General features: G+C 39.5%; 1 protein-coding gene across 6 annotated transcripts in view; it reads left to right on the top strand.

The window, feature by feature from the left end:
* ehbp1 (EH domain binding protein 1) overlaps window positions 1–14,811 on the top strand; it is a 142,556-nt gene that overhangs the window by 90,699 nt on the left and 37,046 nt on the right. For 4 of the 6 annotated variants that reach the window (XM_058750157.1, XM_058750158.1, XM_058750159.1 and 1 more), the window contains 2 exons: window positions 9,301–9,469; window positions 14,278–14,451. In XM_058750157.1, coding sequence (XP_058606140.1) covers window positions 9,301–9,469; window positions 14,278–14,451 — 343 coding nt within the window. The remainder of the gene's footprint in view (window positions 1–9,300; window positions 9,470–14,277; window positions 14,452–14,811) is intronic. The other 2 variants (XM_058750160.1, XM_058750161.1) reach the window with 1 other exon arrangement.

The following is a 14,811-nucleotide window of genomic DNA, read 5'->3' on the forward strand; positions in this document are numbered from 1 at the left end:
ACATGTATAATTTCATTTTCAATTGTAAAGTCACATACATCATTTTTGTTGAAGTGGACATACTTTTCTATGTGGATGAACTTCATTTTATATATATATATATATAATATGTGTGTGTGTGGTTTCAAGTTTTAATAATTGTGTGGTTTAATTTTTGTAAACATTTATATTTGGTTTTAGTACTTTAATTTAAAACTTTGTCCAGCTTTATTTCAACTTTATTTCAATTAATGAAAAATTTTAATAGTTTTAGTTAACAATAACAACAGTGGTTTTCACCATGCAAGCAGTCCTTTCTGGATTAGCGGAATTATGTCGTCATGTCAAACCATTGAAAAATCTGGTGTAATTCAGAAGTGTTTCTGTCACACCAGGCTTGTTTTGTTGCAATTGTTACTGCCTGGTCCTGTGTTACACTGTGGATTTTTAAACTGATGCTTGAATCAAAATGCATTTTGTGGCAGTTACGTTATGCCACAGTTGCTCTTTATAGATCTTAACTTATACTGAACCCAGAACATTTCTCCCCCACTTAATTTCACTCTTTCATAGACAAGACCTTTAAAATAAAGTGAAGAGAATCTCCCCTCTCTTTCCTTTTCCTCTTTTTCAGTCCTCGATAAAGAGAAAGCGGGGGAGAGGGAGCGATACTGAGGGGAAATCATTTTTATTTATGTAGTCCTTTAAATCATAAAGAGGGAGGGAGGGAGGGAGGCAGAAAAAGGGGACAGTGCGTTTCTTCAGATTTTCTCAAGCATTAGTTGATCAGTGCAGTAATTTCACAGCGCTTTGGCCAGGGTAATTATGGAGGGTACGGCGAGAGAGAGAGAGAGAGAGAGAGAGAAAGAGAGCAGGAGAGGGGGAGGAAAAAGATTCCAGGTGAGCTTCCTCGTGTTCACTGGCTCGTTATGATTAGTTTAATTGGACTGTGTTTGATTTTTACCGACGAGGCCCTGCTTCACCCTCCTGACTCTCTTCTCCGTCCTCTCTGTGTGACAGTGCGGTGACTTTTCAGAGCCGCCCGTGACCCTCCCTCTCAGAGAGAGACGGAGCAAACCTTTGAACTCGTGGCGGCCTCCCTGTGCGCTTGTGCGTGTGTGTTTTGAGGCAAACCGCTGCCTCTATCACGCTCGTTTTTCAGCCTCGTTTAACTGCGACGTCAAACGTGTAATCAAATATGTTGCTTTTTCTATGTAAATCTGTTGTCAGTACTAACACACCACGTACTGCAGTGATCTCTCTCTCTCTTTCTCTCTGTAGTCCACAGTCGTTAGCGTCGGCCCGCCTCTGATGCGTGAGAGTCAGTGGGAAGGCCCGGGGAAGACCAATTGTCCCAGCAAGCACCAGAGACTCCGAGTTAATTGGGCCAATTAGGCCACAGTCGTCCTCCTGTTCTCTGTTCTTTGGGTCTGACGCCCTCAAACGATTCCCTCAGACTTTCAAAGGAACCGTGGCTGCGCCTTCCATATGCATTTTAACATGCTGACGTGACTACACAGGCTCTCTCGCGCTGCATTCCGATTGTCTTTTTAGTTTGGAAACCTTTCTTTTTCCGGTGGATTCTCGTCTAATGAAACAGAATGGATAGAAGGTAGTTGAAGGGCTGCGTGTGTGGAGATCAAAGCGGTTGGTTGGAACAGAGAAGCTGTTAGACGGAGAGGGAGAGAGGGAGAGAGAGACGCCCCTCCAATCTCTTCATGAGTTGTGATCAAGCCACTGCTCTCTCCGGCATTACGCACACACAGTCATTTCTCAGTGGGGCTGCCGCCTCTTTCCCCCCCCCTTGTCTCTCTCTTTTTCTGTCTCTCTCTCCACCACAACAACCTCTCCTTTCTTCTCTTCCACTACCTCATTCCTTTCTCTCTCTTTTCTACCGCCCTTCAGTTTTTAACCTCATTCATAAGTCGGTCTCCTATGAATAAAATATGAAGGATAAAAGCATAAAGTTTAAGTTCATTTTGATATGAAATTGCAATTGTTTAATCCAGTTATTTCAGTTGGACTGAAAAGTGTTTGTTTAGAGAGAGAGAGAGAGAGAGAGAGAGTGCTAAGAACGTTTGTGTGTCTGTCTTAACACTTTAATTAAAGAAAGTAAGTACAAGCATTAATACAACGTTTTCAATAACTTGTTGATTTTCTGTCGCATTAATACATTTTTAATGGTCATGCTCCAAGTCTTGCTAAATAATGAAAGAGATCAAACTTTTTAAAGTGAACAATTAAATTTAAAAATTGACCTTATTTACTTTCTTGAATGTGCATTGCTGTCTGCAACCTGTTTTACATCCATAATCGGATGTATTTCTGAGCAGAACTGGATATTCACTGATGTAGTGAAAATTTTATTCTTGATTTTTGGGCTTGATTTTGTTTATTTAGAAACTGATTGGATGGTGAAAAGTGGGCGTTACATACCAGAATGGAGCCAGGGCGAATAAGAGTTTGCTAAAACAATGCACAACTAGTTGGTTAACCATTTGTTTAATATTAAAGAGTGTTGAAATAAAATATTTAAATTCATGAAGGATGCATTAAATTCTTTTGCAAATAAATGCTGTTCTTTTGAACTTTCTAGTCATCAAAAAATGGTGATTTAAAAAAAAATAAATAAATCACAGTTTCCACCAAAATTGAAATCTGCACAACTGTTTTCAACATTAATAATAAAAATATTTCTTGTGCACTAAATCAGTATATTAGAAGTATTTCTGAAGATTCTTGTGACAATGAAGACTAGAGTAATGGCTGCTGAAAATTCAATTTTGCCATTACATTTTAAAATATATTAAAACAGAAAATGTTCATTTGAAGTTGCAATATTTCACAATATTACTTTCAAGTGATGTCAGCAGAAAAAAAATCTAAGTCATTTTAGAGGAAGAGCAAACTATTATATTCTGATTGCAGGCTATAAAGACAGATGTTTTTAGAATAACAAAAAAAGAATTTAATGTTCACTTTAATACTTGTTACAGTTGTTATTGTGAACAATTCATTGGTGAACATTAAACAAAGTAAGAAATATCATAAATTACTCGTCCTCTTCAACAGCATTTCAGTTGATGTCACCAAGCCCCTCCCCTCATCTCTCAATCCGCCTTATATTTTTTCTCACTAATTATCTTCTTTCACTCGGAAACACGTCACATTACGGAAGCGACCTGGCTTTCATGTTGACTGAAGCAGGTGTGTGTTGTTTGTACTCGGTTAAGGACAGCTTGCAGTGAATGGCTCTTTCTGCCGGGTAATTATGTTGTCATGTAAAGGACAAAGTTTTCTTCCTACTCTCACACAAAGCGCCTGCTCAACCTGTTCATCTACTACTCTTTCACCCGCATCAAGGGTTTGTCTTTCCAACTGCCCACATTCATCAGTGTGTGTGTGTGAGTAGTATTGACACACAGCTCTCCCTCCATCTCTGTAACCTCTTGCCTCTGGCGAGTCGTAAATCACTCTGAAGTCGTAAATTGAAATAAGCATGTTTTGTTTGGTAGTAATTCCTCATTTGACATTGTCATTTTTGTTCATGCCCACAATAAGCATGATGGGAATGTCTCAGATGCCCTCATGAGTTGTGCATATGCTTGTACGTTAAATGCCAGATGTCTTTCTGAGGGACAAACCTGGCCAACAGCCTTTATCCTTCCATCCTGCAAAATGGGTTGGTAACTGTTTGACAGGGTTTTTTTTTGTGTGTGTGAGCCGGGTGCTAAGGGCAGGCTGTGTAGCCCGCAAGACATCTATCTCTTATCTCTCTATTTATCTGTTCGCCCTCGCACCGCACCAGTATCATCTACACACATGCAGAAGCATAATTATGCCATGTACAACGGCCTTTGATAGCATGTACAGTTTTCTTCTTAATTCTTTATCAAATGCATTGATCGTGGTGTATGTGCATTGATCCAGGAACCACATCTGCAGCCCAGCGATAAGGCCACGGTGGCATCTCTCTCTCGCGCTTGCTCTCTCTCACTCTCGTTTGGCTGGGGGCTAAAGCAGGCTGCTGTAGGATTAGCTGATGCTCAACTACTTGCATTTTAAGTTGACACCTCAACACCAAGCAGAGGCCACATTACAGTGGAAAAGCTGCCCCGTTCGTCCGCCCAACGCTTCCCCTTCTGTACGCTCGCACTCTTTCTTTCTCTCTCTCTCTCTCGACTACATATAATTGGATTTGTGAACGGGAGCAGCCGAATGCTTCCTTTAGAATGGCCGGGGACACAAGGTGAAGTTTTCTCATTACAGACCACGAAGCCAGGGGACAGATCATAGACGATCTGTATTTTCCATTTAAAGAGGACAGAAATGGGAGAGAAGGAAGAATAAAAGAGAGGAGGGTTTGATAGACAGTGCAGAGAGAGGGAGGTGAAGAGGACAAGGAAGTCTCTTTATTTCACAGGTCACTTTCTGAAGGACGGAGAGAGAGGGTTGATGAGCCCGAGACGTGGCAGTGTTTTCATTTTCTTGAGCGTGTTTCAAACGTTGCGTTCATATTTGATTGCTTTTGTAAATGCGCGGAATATTTGGGTTTGGTTATTTGTCTACCGTTTGGAAGAGTTCATAGGCAAGTAGAGTTGGGAATCAAAAACCGGTTCTTAATTATAGCTGGTGACATCATCACAGCCTTGTTGGTTTTCACGCCATTGTCTTATTTTCTGTCAGCAATCAACTTTCAGGTGAATCATTGCAGTTTGAAAAGTCTGCAAACACACCTGTAAGCGTATGATTTTCTATATTACAATAGAATTTATGTATATATTGTATTATATATAATGTATTGTATTTTTTATTTACAATTATTTATGTAAATCTAAAGCAATTAAATAAAGATAAAGAAAATAAATAGAATAAAGAGTTATACATACATTTAAGAGAAGCTAATAATTACTTTTAATGGCCGATAGATAAATGGCTGATATAAAAAAAAAAAAATAAAAAAAAAATCTATACTTTATTGTCTAAATAAATTTAAAATAAAACACGTAAAATTAAAACAATTAAAAGAATTGTTTTCCGATCATATTCCATTCTTTTTCCTCAAAATTAAGAAGAATCATTAATAGAATCAGAACCATAATTGATAAATTACTAATGATTCCCATCTGTACGCACGTTTGTGTGTGTGTCTTTTTTGGATGGACTAAAGATCCAAACCCTCTCTTCTTCTACACTGCTTGCTTGTGCTGTGTGTGCGCGCACGTGGCCCTCCCCTTCTCTGCACACTCAGTGTGTCATGACAAATATATCTGTTTGTGCTTCACTGGCTGGCACCGTCTCTGGCTGGCTGGCACGGCTGTGTTAGCGCCAGGGCCCTGAGCCTGTGTGTGTGCCCAGCCGAGCGACTCCTTCCATGGCTCGCTGCACCCTCGCAGCCCCACCCACCCTCCAGCCCCCTCCAAAAGAGCAGCCAGACTGGGGCAGCCACCCGGACCCCATGCCCACTGTGAGTGCTTCTGTCTGGGGCTCAGCTCTGCCGCCCACCCCCTCTCTCCCTGGATCTCCTGTCCAGAATGAGAGCGACAGCCCTCCATTATCTGCTTTTGCACCTCTCTCCCTCCCTTTTTACTTCCCAAAAGATGGAGTGAAGTCTTCCCACACACCATGCTTTCTTCTCCACCTTTAACTATGACTTTGTCATCGTTTCTGCCACCCCTGATGTTTTTCTTTCTTTTTCTTCACTCGTTCTTGTGGATCCCCTCATTATCCTTGGAGATCTGCAGCTGGGAGGTTGGATGGGCCACTGATCTCTCTCCCCTCTCTTCCTCTTCCTTTTTCTTCCTCTTTCTCTCACTCCAAGCACAGCCCAGTTGGAGAGTCCAGACTGAACGGTCAAGCTTCAGTGTAGCTGAAGAAGAGCCACTTGAAGTCCATTTGAAGAGAGAGTCATTAAAGAAATCTCTTCATAAGAGGACAGACAGTTTCACACCTCATTGCTGCTGTAGAAATGGATCGTTCCACAGTGGTTATTCTGCACAGTGTGCAAGGCCGATTCATTTAGAGAGTCCAGTTGTATCTCTCAGCGATTGTTTTCATCCAAGCATTTTGACTTTCATAACTGTCCCTTTCAGTGTCTCAGATTTTCAGTGCTTTAGTGGCAAGATTTTTTTTTTAAACATTAATACAAATCACAATAAATGACATTAAAATAATGTAAAATTCTTCAACAATTGTTAATTTTGTAATGTTATATTGCAATAATCAGTTAGATTGCTTTTTACTACTTTAATAGTAATTAAATATTTTGCAGAAATTAATATATTGTTTTTTACAGCATTTATTAGTCTAGTTTAATGTTATTTATACATTTAAATTGTATAAAAATAGAAATACATGCAGAAATTAACAATAATTTAGTTTAGTAAGTCTTATAAAAAGTATTGCTTAATGTTATTTTATGTTATTATATTAATTAATATACATCCAAAACCTTACTCTAAAGTTTTCCAGTTTTTTCAGTCCAGTCCAATTAAATTAGTTTTTGTGTGTGAAATATGATGAAAGTACAGGCCTGAAATTTTAAAGGGGTCATGTGACGTTGCTAAAAAGAACATTATTTTGTGTATATGGTGTAATGCAATGTGTTTTTGCAGTTTAAGGTTCAAAAAACACATTATTTTCCACATACTGTACATTATTTTTGCTCCTCTAAGCCCCGCCTTTCTGAAACGCAAATTTTTACAAAGCTCATCGTTCTGAGAAGCGAGGTGTGCTCTTATTGGCCAGCTATCCAGTGCGTTGTGATTGGTCGAATACCTCAAGCGTGAGACGGAAATGTTACGCCCCTTACCGTATTGTGATGCTGTGTCCCGGCGCGACGACACAAAAACAATAAAACCCATTATAAACGAGGCATTTGTTGCATCCAGTGGGGACATAATTACCGATTATAATGACTTATACTGTCTTTTTACACGTCGCATTGCATCGCATTACCATGTCTGCATTTGTGATCGGAGAAACGACAAACAACAAGCACTACTCTACACTGCTCAAAACTCCCGTTTGAATAGTCAGTGGCAAATTCTTTAAATATGAAAACATACTTGCAGACTGTGAGTCAGAAGTGCCAGACTGTCCTTGCAAAGTTGGAATTGCCCCACTTTATAGAAACAGCCTTTGAGCATAGCTGGCAGGCTACTCCCAAGTTCAGGAAATAGTAAAATGCGCTGCACACACTCTAATATTTGGGTTGAACTGTTCTGGAACGGTGTTGTAAATACAACTTAATCACTGATTTCTAGTTGTGTCCTCTTTTGGAACGAAACACAGTGTCTCCAGGACATGGTGCAGGGGGCAGCAACAATACTACAGCGAGAATAAAAATCCCGCCGCCTTTCTTTGTGTAAACTTTTGGGCGGTGTTTTGCAAATCTCCTCACACCGTGACGTAGACATGTGTTTGAATGAGCCGTTTTAGGGGGGCGTGGTTGAGTGTTAACTTCTTTGGTTTTGAGACTTTAGTCTTTGCAACTTCAGGGATCTGATCTATGCACAAACAGCTTGTAACACTCCAAAGAAATCGCATCATATTGACCCCTTTAATGGAAATGTAATACAATTTGAAAAGTTTTTTTATTTTTTATTTTTTGGAAATTTGTCTGTCCTTTTTTCACCATCAGTGTTATCATCCATTTAGTGTAAATCAGCATTTATTCCAGGTATACCATGCATTTCCAACTTCATAAAGAGTCTGTCTGCCCCTTTACAGATTTGCCCAATTCAAGCTTCTGTTAAATGTTCCAGCACAGTCTGTGTGGATTGATGCATATTCCCTTTCCTCTGTCTGCTGCTATTCTTCATCTCTTGTTAATTTTCCTTGACTACAGTATTACAGAACATTTCCAGAGTTGCCTAAAAGCAGTTTACACTGGGCCTGGTGGTAATCCTGCCCTTTGGGTGCACACACACAAGGAATCTCATTTTCTGTGCTAATGGCTAGCCTAGCCCTGAATCGCTGTATGTAAAACAGCGTGTCGAAGGTTGTGTGTGATGATACCTGCAAGGTTGAGCAGATCATTTGGCGTTTTAGACTTCAGCTGCAGAAAGAATGACAATTATATTACGTTAAATTGTACAAGGAGCACAGGGCAAAAGCCTCACAGCTGAAATGAAACACATTTTTATACAGTAGATGTAGACACGCTCACAGAAACATGTGGTTCTGTTTGTTTTTGTTGATTGCTTAATTTATTCGCTTTCATATCATTGGCTATTCCAAGTCATCCTCCAATTAGAGCAGATGTATTCATTTTGCGAGAACATAGCAGACACACACTCATACTAAACGTGCCCAATTCAGCTTTGGCAGGAGCGCTCCTGTGTTTTCAGATGTAACCTGGCCTTAGCTTTGTCTTGCATGTTCAAATTACCCTGAGACTCAAGGGCCCCCGGGCTGGACCCCCGAAAAGTGCTCCTGGGATTCCCTCATCTGCATCTCTCTGCTTATTGTCCTTCTGAACAATGGCTTCAGACAAACCGTGTCCACAGAAACAGGTGAAATGGGGTTAATTAACTTAACACTTTTGTAACCAGTTGGGCTAATTCACTCTCTGCTCTTCTGCTCCAGAAACCTGTTACCACCTTGAAAATATGTGCATGTGTGTGTGTTCATGTGGCTGTCTGTGGGGCCAGGCTACCCATCATGCTAAGCAGACCTGTCTTAATTGTCAGGTCTGGTCACTAATTCTGTCATAACCAACATAGTTCAATGAATCAGTGTTTCTCAAAATAATAGTTCCAACAAATATTTGCGAACAGCTTCACAAAGTTGTGTAGTTGGAACTACATGTCTAATTTCAATAATGTGTTATTAATTAGCAGTATTCTTTTTTTTATTAAAAATGTTTTGCATGTCAGGCGTTTGGTCTAGTGATTAGATGTTGCAATTAAATGTAATTCAAGTTTGGATCGAGTAACATTTCCCAGTCACTGTTTCCTCATCTGTCCATTCATGTGTAAGAAGTTGATGCATACATTTCTGTCTCTACCTCTTGTTGATGCACACAGAACACTCTTAAACATACAGTCAGGCCAAAAAAATGACACACCAGCATATGTCTCAGGTTTATTATGTCTGGACCTATACAGAATCAATGACAAATAAACCATGCAGTGAATCTCTCTCGCTCTCCCTCTGTGCCAGAGACCCTCCATCCTGACTGGTAAAAAAAGCTGCTATCAGTCTGATCTGATGGGAGAGAGAGGAGTGAAAATGGCATTTCTGTCAATTACTTGAGATGGCACCCGTTCAATAACCCCCCTCTCCCTCTGCTTCTGTGTGTGTGTGTGTGTGTGTCAGGAGCGTGATGAAGAACGGCGCAGGCAGCTGCGAGAGAGAGCCAGGCAGCTGATAGCGGAGGCTCGATCTGGAGTAAAGATGGCTGAACTGCCTCTCTATACTGACTCCACCTCTATTTCCTGTAGTGCAGCTGGGAACAACTTAAAAGGAAGGTCAAAGACAGCTGGAGGTGAGTGCAGGGGGGCTTTTATAGGCCGAACACGCACATACACTCACAATGCATAAACACATGCATGCACATTTTCTCATAAGCATGCGAACGCTCACGCAAATCTACATGCATTCACTTTGAAATACCACAGACAAAAGCTCTGTTCCTAAACATACTGAGATGCCTATGTAGACATGCTCCCAAGGGTACATACCTTGCTTTGACAAAAGTCTAAATGCAGCTTCACATCCTTCATAAATAAGGTAATTCCATAATACAATGCATCATGCTTGTTGGGAGATGGTATGAAGCAAGAGAACGTTGATTATAATTCATTTAGAGCCTAAAAGCATAGGATGTTTCACCCAATATGCACATTTTTCCCAATGTTTGTGTGTGCTGTGTACATTTTGAGGCTTAAAAGCATAGTTCACCCAAAAATGAATATTCATAATTTCATGTCGTTCCAAACCTGTGAAACGATTTCTTTCGCAAAGCACAAAAGAAGATATTTTGAAAAAAAGTTTCGACTGTTGTCCACACAATGAAAGTAAATGGGGTCAACAACACCCCATTTGGACCCTGTTAACTTTCATTATACCGACAAAAAACACTGAGACGTTCTTCAAAATGTCTTCCCTTGTGTTCCACAGAAGAAATAAAGTCATACAAGTTTGGAACAACATGAGGGTATTATTTTAGTATTATTTATATACAGAATCGGCTACTAGCATTTTCAGTATTACATTTTCTGTTTTTTGACTTTTAGTTTGTTTTTATTAGGTGTCTTATTAGTTTACATTTGTATTTTTTTTAAATATATATATTTAGCTTTGGTTTATTTTTGTTTTAGTAATTTTAATACTTCAACTTAACTTATTTCACTTAAGGTTTTTAGCTTTTTTTAATCCTATATTTACATCTATCTAATTGTATTTCAGCTTTATTTAAATGAACTAAAATTATTTTTAATAGTTTTAGCTTGCAATAACACTAAACAGAATTTAAATTCTTTGGTGATCTAACCCTTAAGTAGGGTATTGCATTGTTAACTTGGCATGCTAATGCCAAACACTGATTTAGACGCTGAATTTGCACATATTTTCTGTCATTGTCAGACATTAAAGGCTCCCCAAGGACAGTCTGATTGTTAATGTTCAGAACATTAAGGCCAAGTACTAGTGTTTGGCTTATTTATTTAATTCGATTTATTTTGAGAGATTGAGATTTAATTTGTTCATGAAGCTTCAGTGTTTGTGTGTGTGTGTGTGCGCTTGTGTCCATTAAGAGCAGGCCGTAGGTGCGTGTGTGTGTGTGTCCATTAGTGGCTTTCAGCCCTTAAAAAGCGATTTTGTTGCTCACTTCATAATGGCAACCAACACGTCTGCTTTCAAGGCCCAAAGGAGCATTACATTAAGAAACACACCAACACACCCACATACTCTGAACTCTAATTTGAGGTGTTCACAGAGGGCTTCACTTCCATTTGTTCAGGCAGTCGCTTCCCACATAATCCTTCGGAAATGCATCAAGAAAACTCTGGCGACAGCCAATGTTGCCCTATGCCCCAACACGCACACATACACACCAGTCCACACGGCCCAAATCATCATCACCGTCATTGTAACACACCCATGCCGGGTAATCAGCGTCTCATTGTCCATGGAGGACTCCTATAGACTGCGTCTCCTTCAGCTCTGCTTTCCCGCCGCGTCCCGCGTTATCATCAGCCACCATTTCTCCTTTTATTTCACATTACAGGACAATGAGACGACACGTTACTGTAGCCCTAACCGCTGGGAGGCCCGTGCGGAAACAGTGAGGCATTAGCATAGCGGGCAGCTGTGGCGTGTTATTAAACGTGTTTACGCCAAGGGGTGTTAGCGATGTGGCTAGCCGCTGCGTATAATTAAAAGTGCGCGTGCACACCGAGCGAGAGGGGTGTTAGCGGCGCGTCAAGGTTTTGTTTAATACGTGAGGTGTTAACATAGCGGGCTAGCCGCTGTGCCTAATTCTGTGCCGGCTCATGTCCGTGTGTACCATTTCACAGCTCAAGGGGAGACACAATATTCCTCTCCTTTTATCTCTTTCATCTCGCACTCTTTGACGCCCTCCATTTTCTCTTCATCCTCTCCCTGTCCGCCTAATAGTGTTCCCTCCTCTGCAATCACGCGTTTACCGTGGCTCAGAAATGCTGCAGAACACCTCTCGTGGCCCGCAGAGACGGACAAACCTGTGTATGGACAGAGCGAAGGAAAAACGGGTCAGAGGGAGGGAGAGGAAGAAAGACAGTGAAAAAATGGTTTATTTGGCCTTTCAGGCTGTTGAACTCTGCTAATTGTAGAACTCATTAAAAATCAGGTTGGAGGGAAATGCTATAGGCTTGATGCACAAGGCCTATCGTGCAGAACGCATAATCCCACCAACACACACACATACACACACTTACACACACAAACACTCACCTCTAATTCTGATAGAGCTCGAGCTGAGTAGAGCAAAACATTTGCCAGCAAAACTTTCACCAACTCCAGCAGCATGCATTCTGTTAATTAGCTTAGCACTGCCCTGTGTATGTGTCACCGTATCAATGAAAGTACATTTTTTAAAAATCATTGAGGAGAAAGAAAAAAATCATACTCTTTCTTTTGCTCTTTTTCTCTGGTTGTTGAGGCGTTTCTCTAGGGACGTCATGTGGCATTTTGCTATAGGGCTGCATGAGTAATCGAAATAAAACTGAAATGTGGTTTTCAAATTGCAAAGAGTATGATTTAATTACATAAATACATGCAGTGTGTGTTTCAGAGTAAAGCACAGCACTATTGTTTTATGCTTGAGAAACTGTTGTTTTGTACATGAACAACTTGTATAACATATAGACCTTAATCAGTTTAGACGTCATATTTCATTTAACACAGATGAAAATGAGACTGTGAGGGATAGACAACACGCACTGTATAAAAATCATACATCATGCTGGTTTTTTTTTTTTCAGCTGAAAGTTTTTGTCGGAAAATAAAAACTGAATGGTTTAACAGTTGAAAATGAAGAAATTAAATGGTATTGAAAATAATTTGTTGTAATTTTACGGTCATACTGTACAATATAATAACTACATTGATTTTCTTAAATACTCTATTTTTTATTTTATAGTGAAATATTACAAAAGTAATATTTCTTAGTTTAATATTTTGGTAACACTTTAGAATAGGGCACACTTATTCACTATTAACTGACTTTATTGACTTTTCCCTATTACTAATTTGCTGCTTATTAATAGTTAATAAGGTAGTTGTTAAGTTTAGGTATTGGGTAGGATTAGGGATTTAGAATAAGGTCATGTAGAATAAGCCATTAATATGTGCTTAATTACTACTAATAAGTGGCTAATATTCTAGTTATATGCATGCTAATAAGCAACTAGTTAAGAGACCCTAAAATAAAGTGTTACCAATATTTTGGTAACACTTTACCTTAGGGAACACACATTCATTATTAACTAAGAGTTTTCCCTGAACAAACTCCTAATTTGTTGCTTATTAATAGTTATTAAGGTACAGTAGTTGTTAAGTTTAGGAATGGTGTAGGTTTATAAGTACTAATAAACAGCCAGTATGCTAGTAATATGCATGCTAATAAGCAACTAGTTAATAGTGAGAATTGGTCCCTATATTAAAGTGTTACCAATATTTATAATAATGATCATACAATTATTATTGTTATTATTTTATAGTTGTATTGATATATAAAAACAAAATTGAGACACATTGTGCAGCTGTACAAACAAGCGCAGCACACCTGTGGCCATTTGCATAAACTGCTTAGACTAGTCTTGAAAGTTAGACACCTCATTTTTATTCTGCAATTTATTAATTAATTTTTTTAAGTCAGTTACATAAAAATGTTGATTGATCTAAAAAGTAAGACTGATAAACACTTGGTTATCTGCTAGTTATTCAAACTAGTTCTCAAGACAGTCTTAATGTGGTGTTGTTTATGCAACCAACTCCAGGAGTTTTTTTTGGTAACACTTTAGACTAGGGAACACTTATTCACCATTATCTACGACTTTTCCCTCAATAAATTCCTAATTTGCTGCTTATTAATAGTTAGTAAGGTGGTTGTTAAGTTTAGGTATTGGGTAGGATTATTATGGATGTAGAATAAGTTCATGTAGAACAAGGCATTAATATGTGCTTAATTACTGCTAATAAGCAACTAGTTAAGACACCCTAAAATAAAGTGTTACCGTTTTTTTTTTAATTGCATTTTAAATAGCACAATATTTTTTTACATTTATCAGTAAAATTGCAATTAGAACACCCCCTCTTTGTTTTGTCTCTTATTTCGAACTGACACGTGTGTGTGTGTGTGTGTGTGTGTGCGGCTCTGCTCTGGTTACCATATAACTGAATGAGATCGATGTGTTTGGATTGAGTGTGTATTGTCAAGGGCTCTGTGGGATTCAGATCTGTGGATGCGGAAGAGGAACTCTGGAGGAGATTTTGCCGTCAAGGCCAAATCTGCCATGCAACACACACACACATAAAGCTCAGCTCTCTGCCAGACACTCTCAGCCATCTGCCTGATTTCTCTCAGCTCAAACACACGCACACCCCCAACGTGACAGCAGCAAACTTTTTTGTTAAGGAAATACTGTTTGAACGTCTAAATGGGTCTAAACAAATGCTCTTCTGACTCTGATGCAAAGTTTCCTTTCCCGCTGGAATACTGAACTAACACTCAACGCTTCACTAACCTCCTCTGTCTCTTTCCTCTTCTCTTTTTTTTTGGGCGTCCCTGTTTGTTTGTTTGTTTGCTCGCAGACGTGGTGGATGGGATGAGTGTGGAGGGTGAGGATGAGGAGAGCAGGAGTGATATTGAGGCAGCGGCGTCTCGTGCTGATGATATCACTCATACTAACCCTGAGGAGGAACTGTCGTCTTCAAGTCTAATGGAGGATGATTTTACTAACTCTGCCAGTGACTTGGCTGCTCTGGGTAACCCAACACTGCATGTCCTTTGCGCGTGTGTGAACGTGTGTGCGCGCAACACTACATGCCTGAGTTTGTGTGTTAGTGTGCAGTGATTTATCTGTCTGTAACTGCTTCTATCTGTTTTTGATTTTTTTTCTTTTGTTAACCTTTGACCTTTTATCAAGCCATTACGACCCTTAATTTAGTAGGGCTGCATGATTAATCAAAATCAAAATCAGACCAAAATTGGTTTAGTGTGATTATCAAATACATGCACTGCGTTTCATAGTGAAATGCTGCACTGTGTTCTTCTACACATGAGTTACTCAGGATCCAGTGTTTTCTGTGTTTTTGAGCGGCTCAGTTCACACAGTAAATGCTGCT

Source organism: Onychostoma macrolepis, chromosome 17, assembly GCF_012432095.1.
Source record: "Onychostoma macrolepis isolate SWU-2019 chromosome 17, ASM1243209v1, whole genome shotgun sequence".
NCBI classification, from domain to species: Eukaryota; Metazoa; Chordata; class Actinopteri; order Cypriniformes; family Cyprinidae; genus Onychostoma; species Onychostoma macrolepis.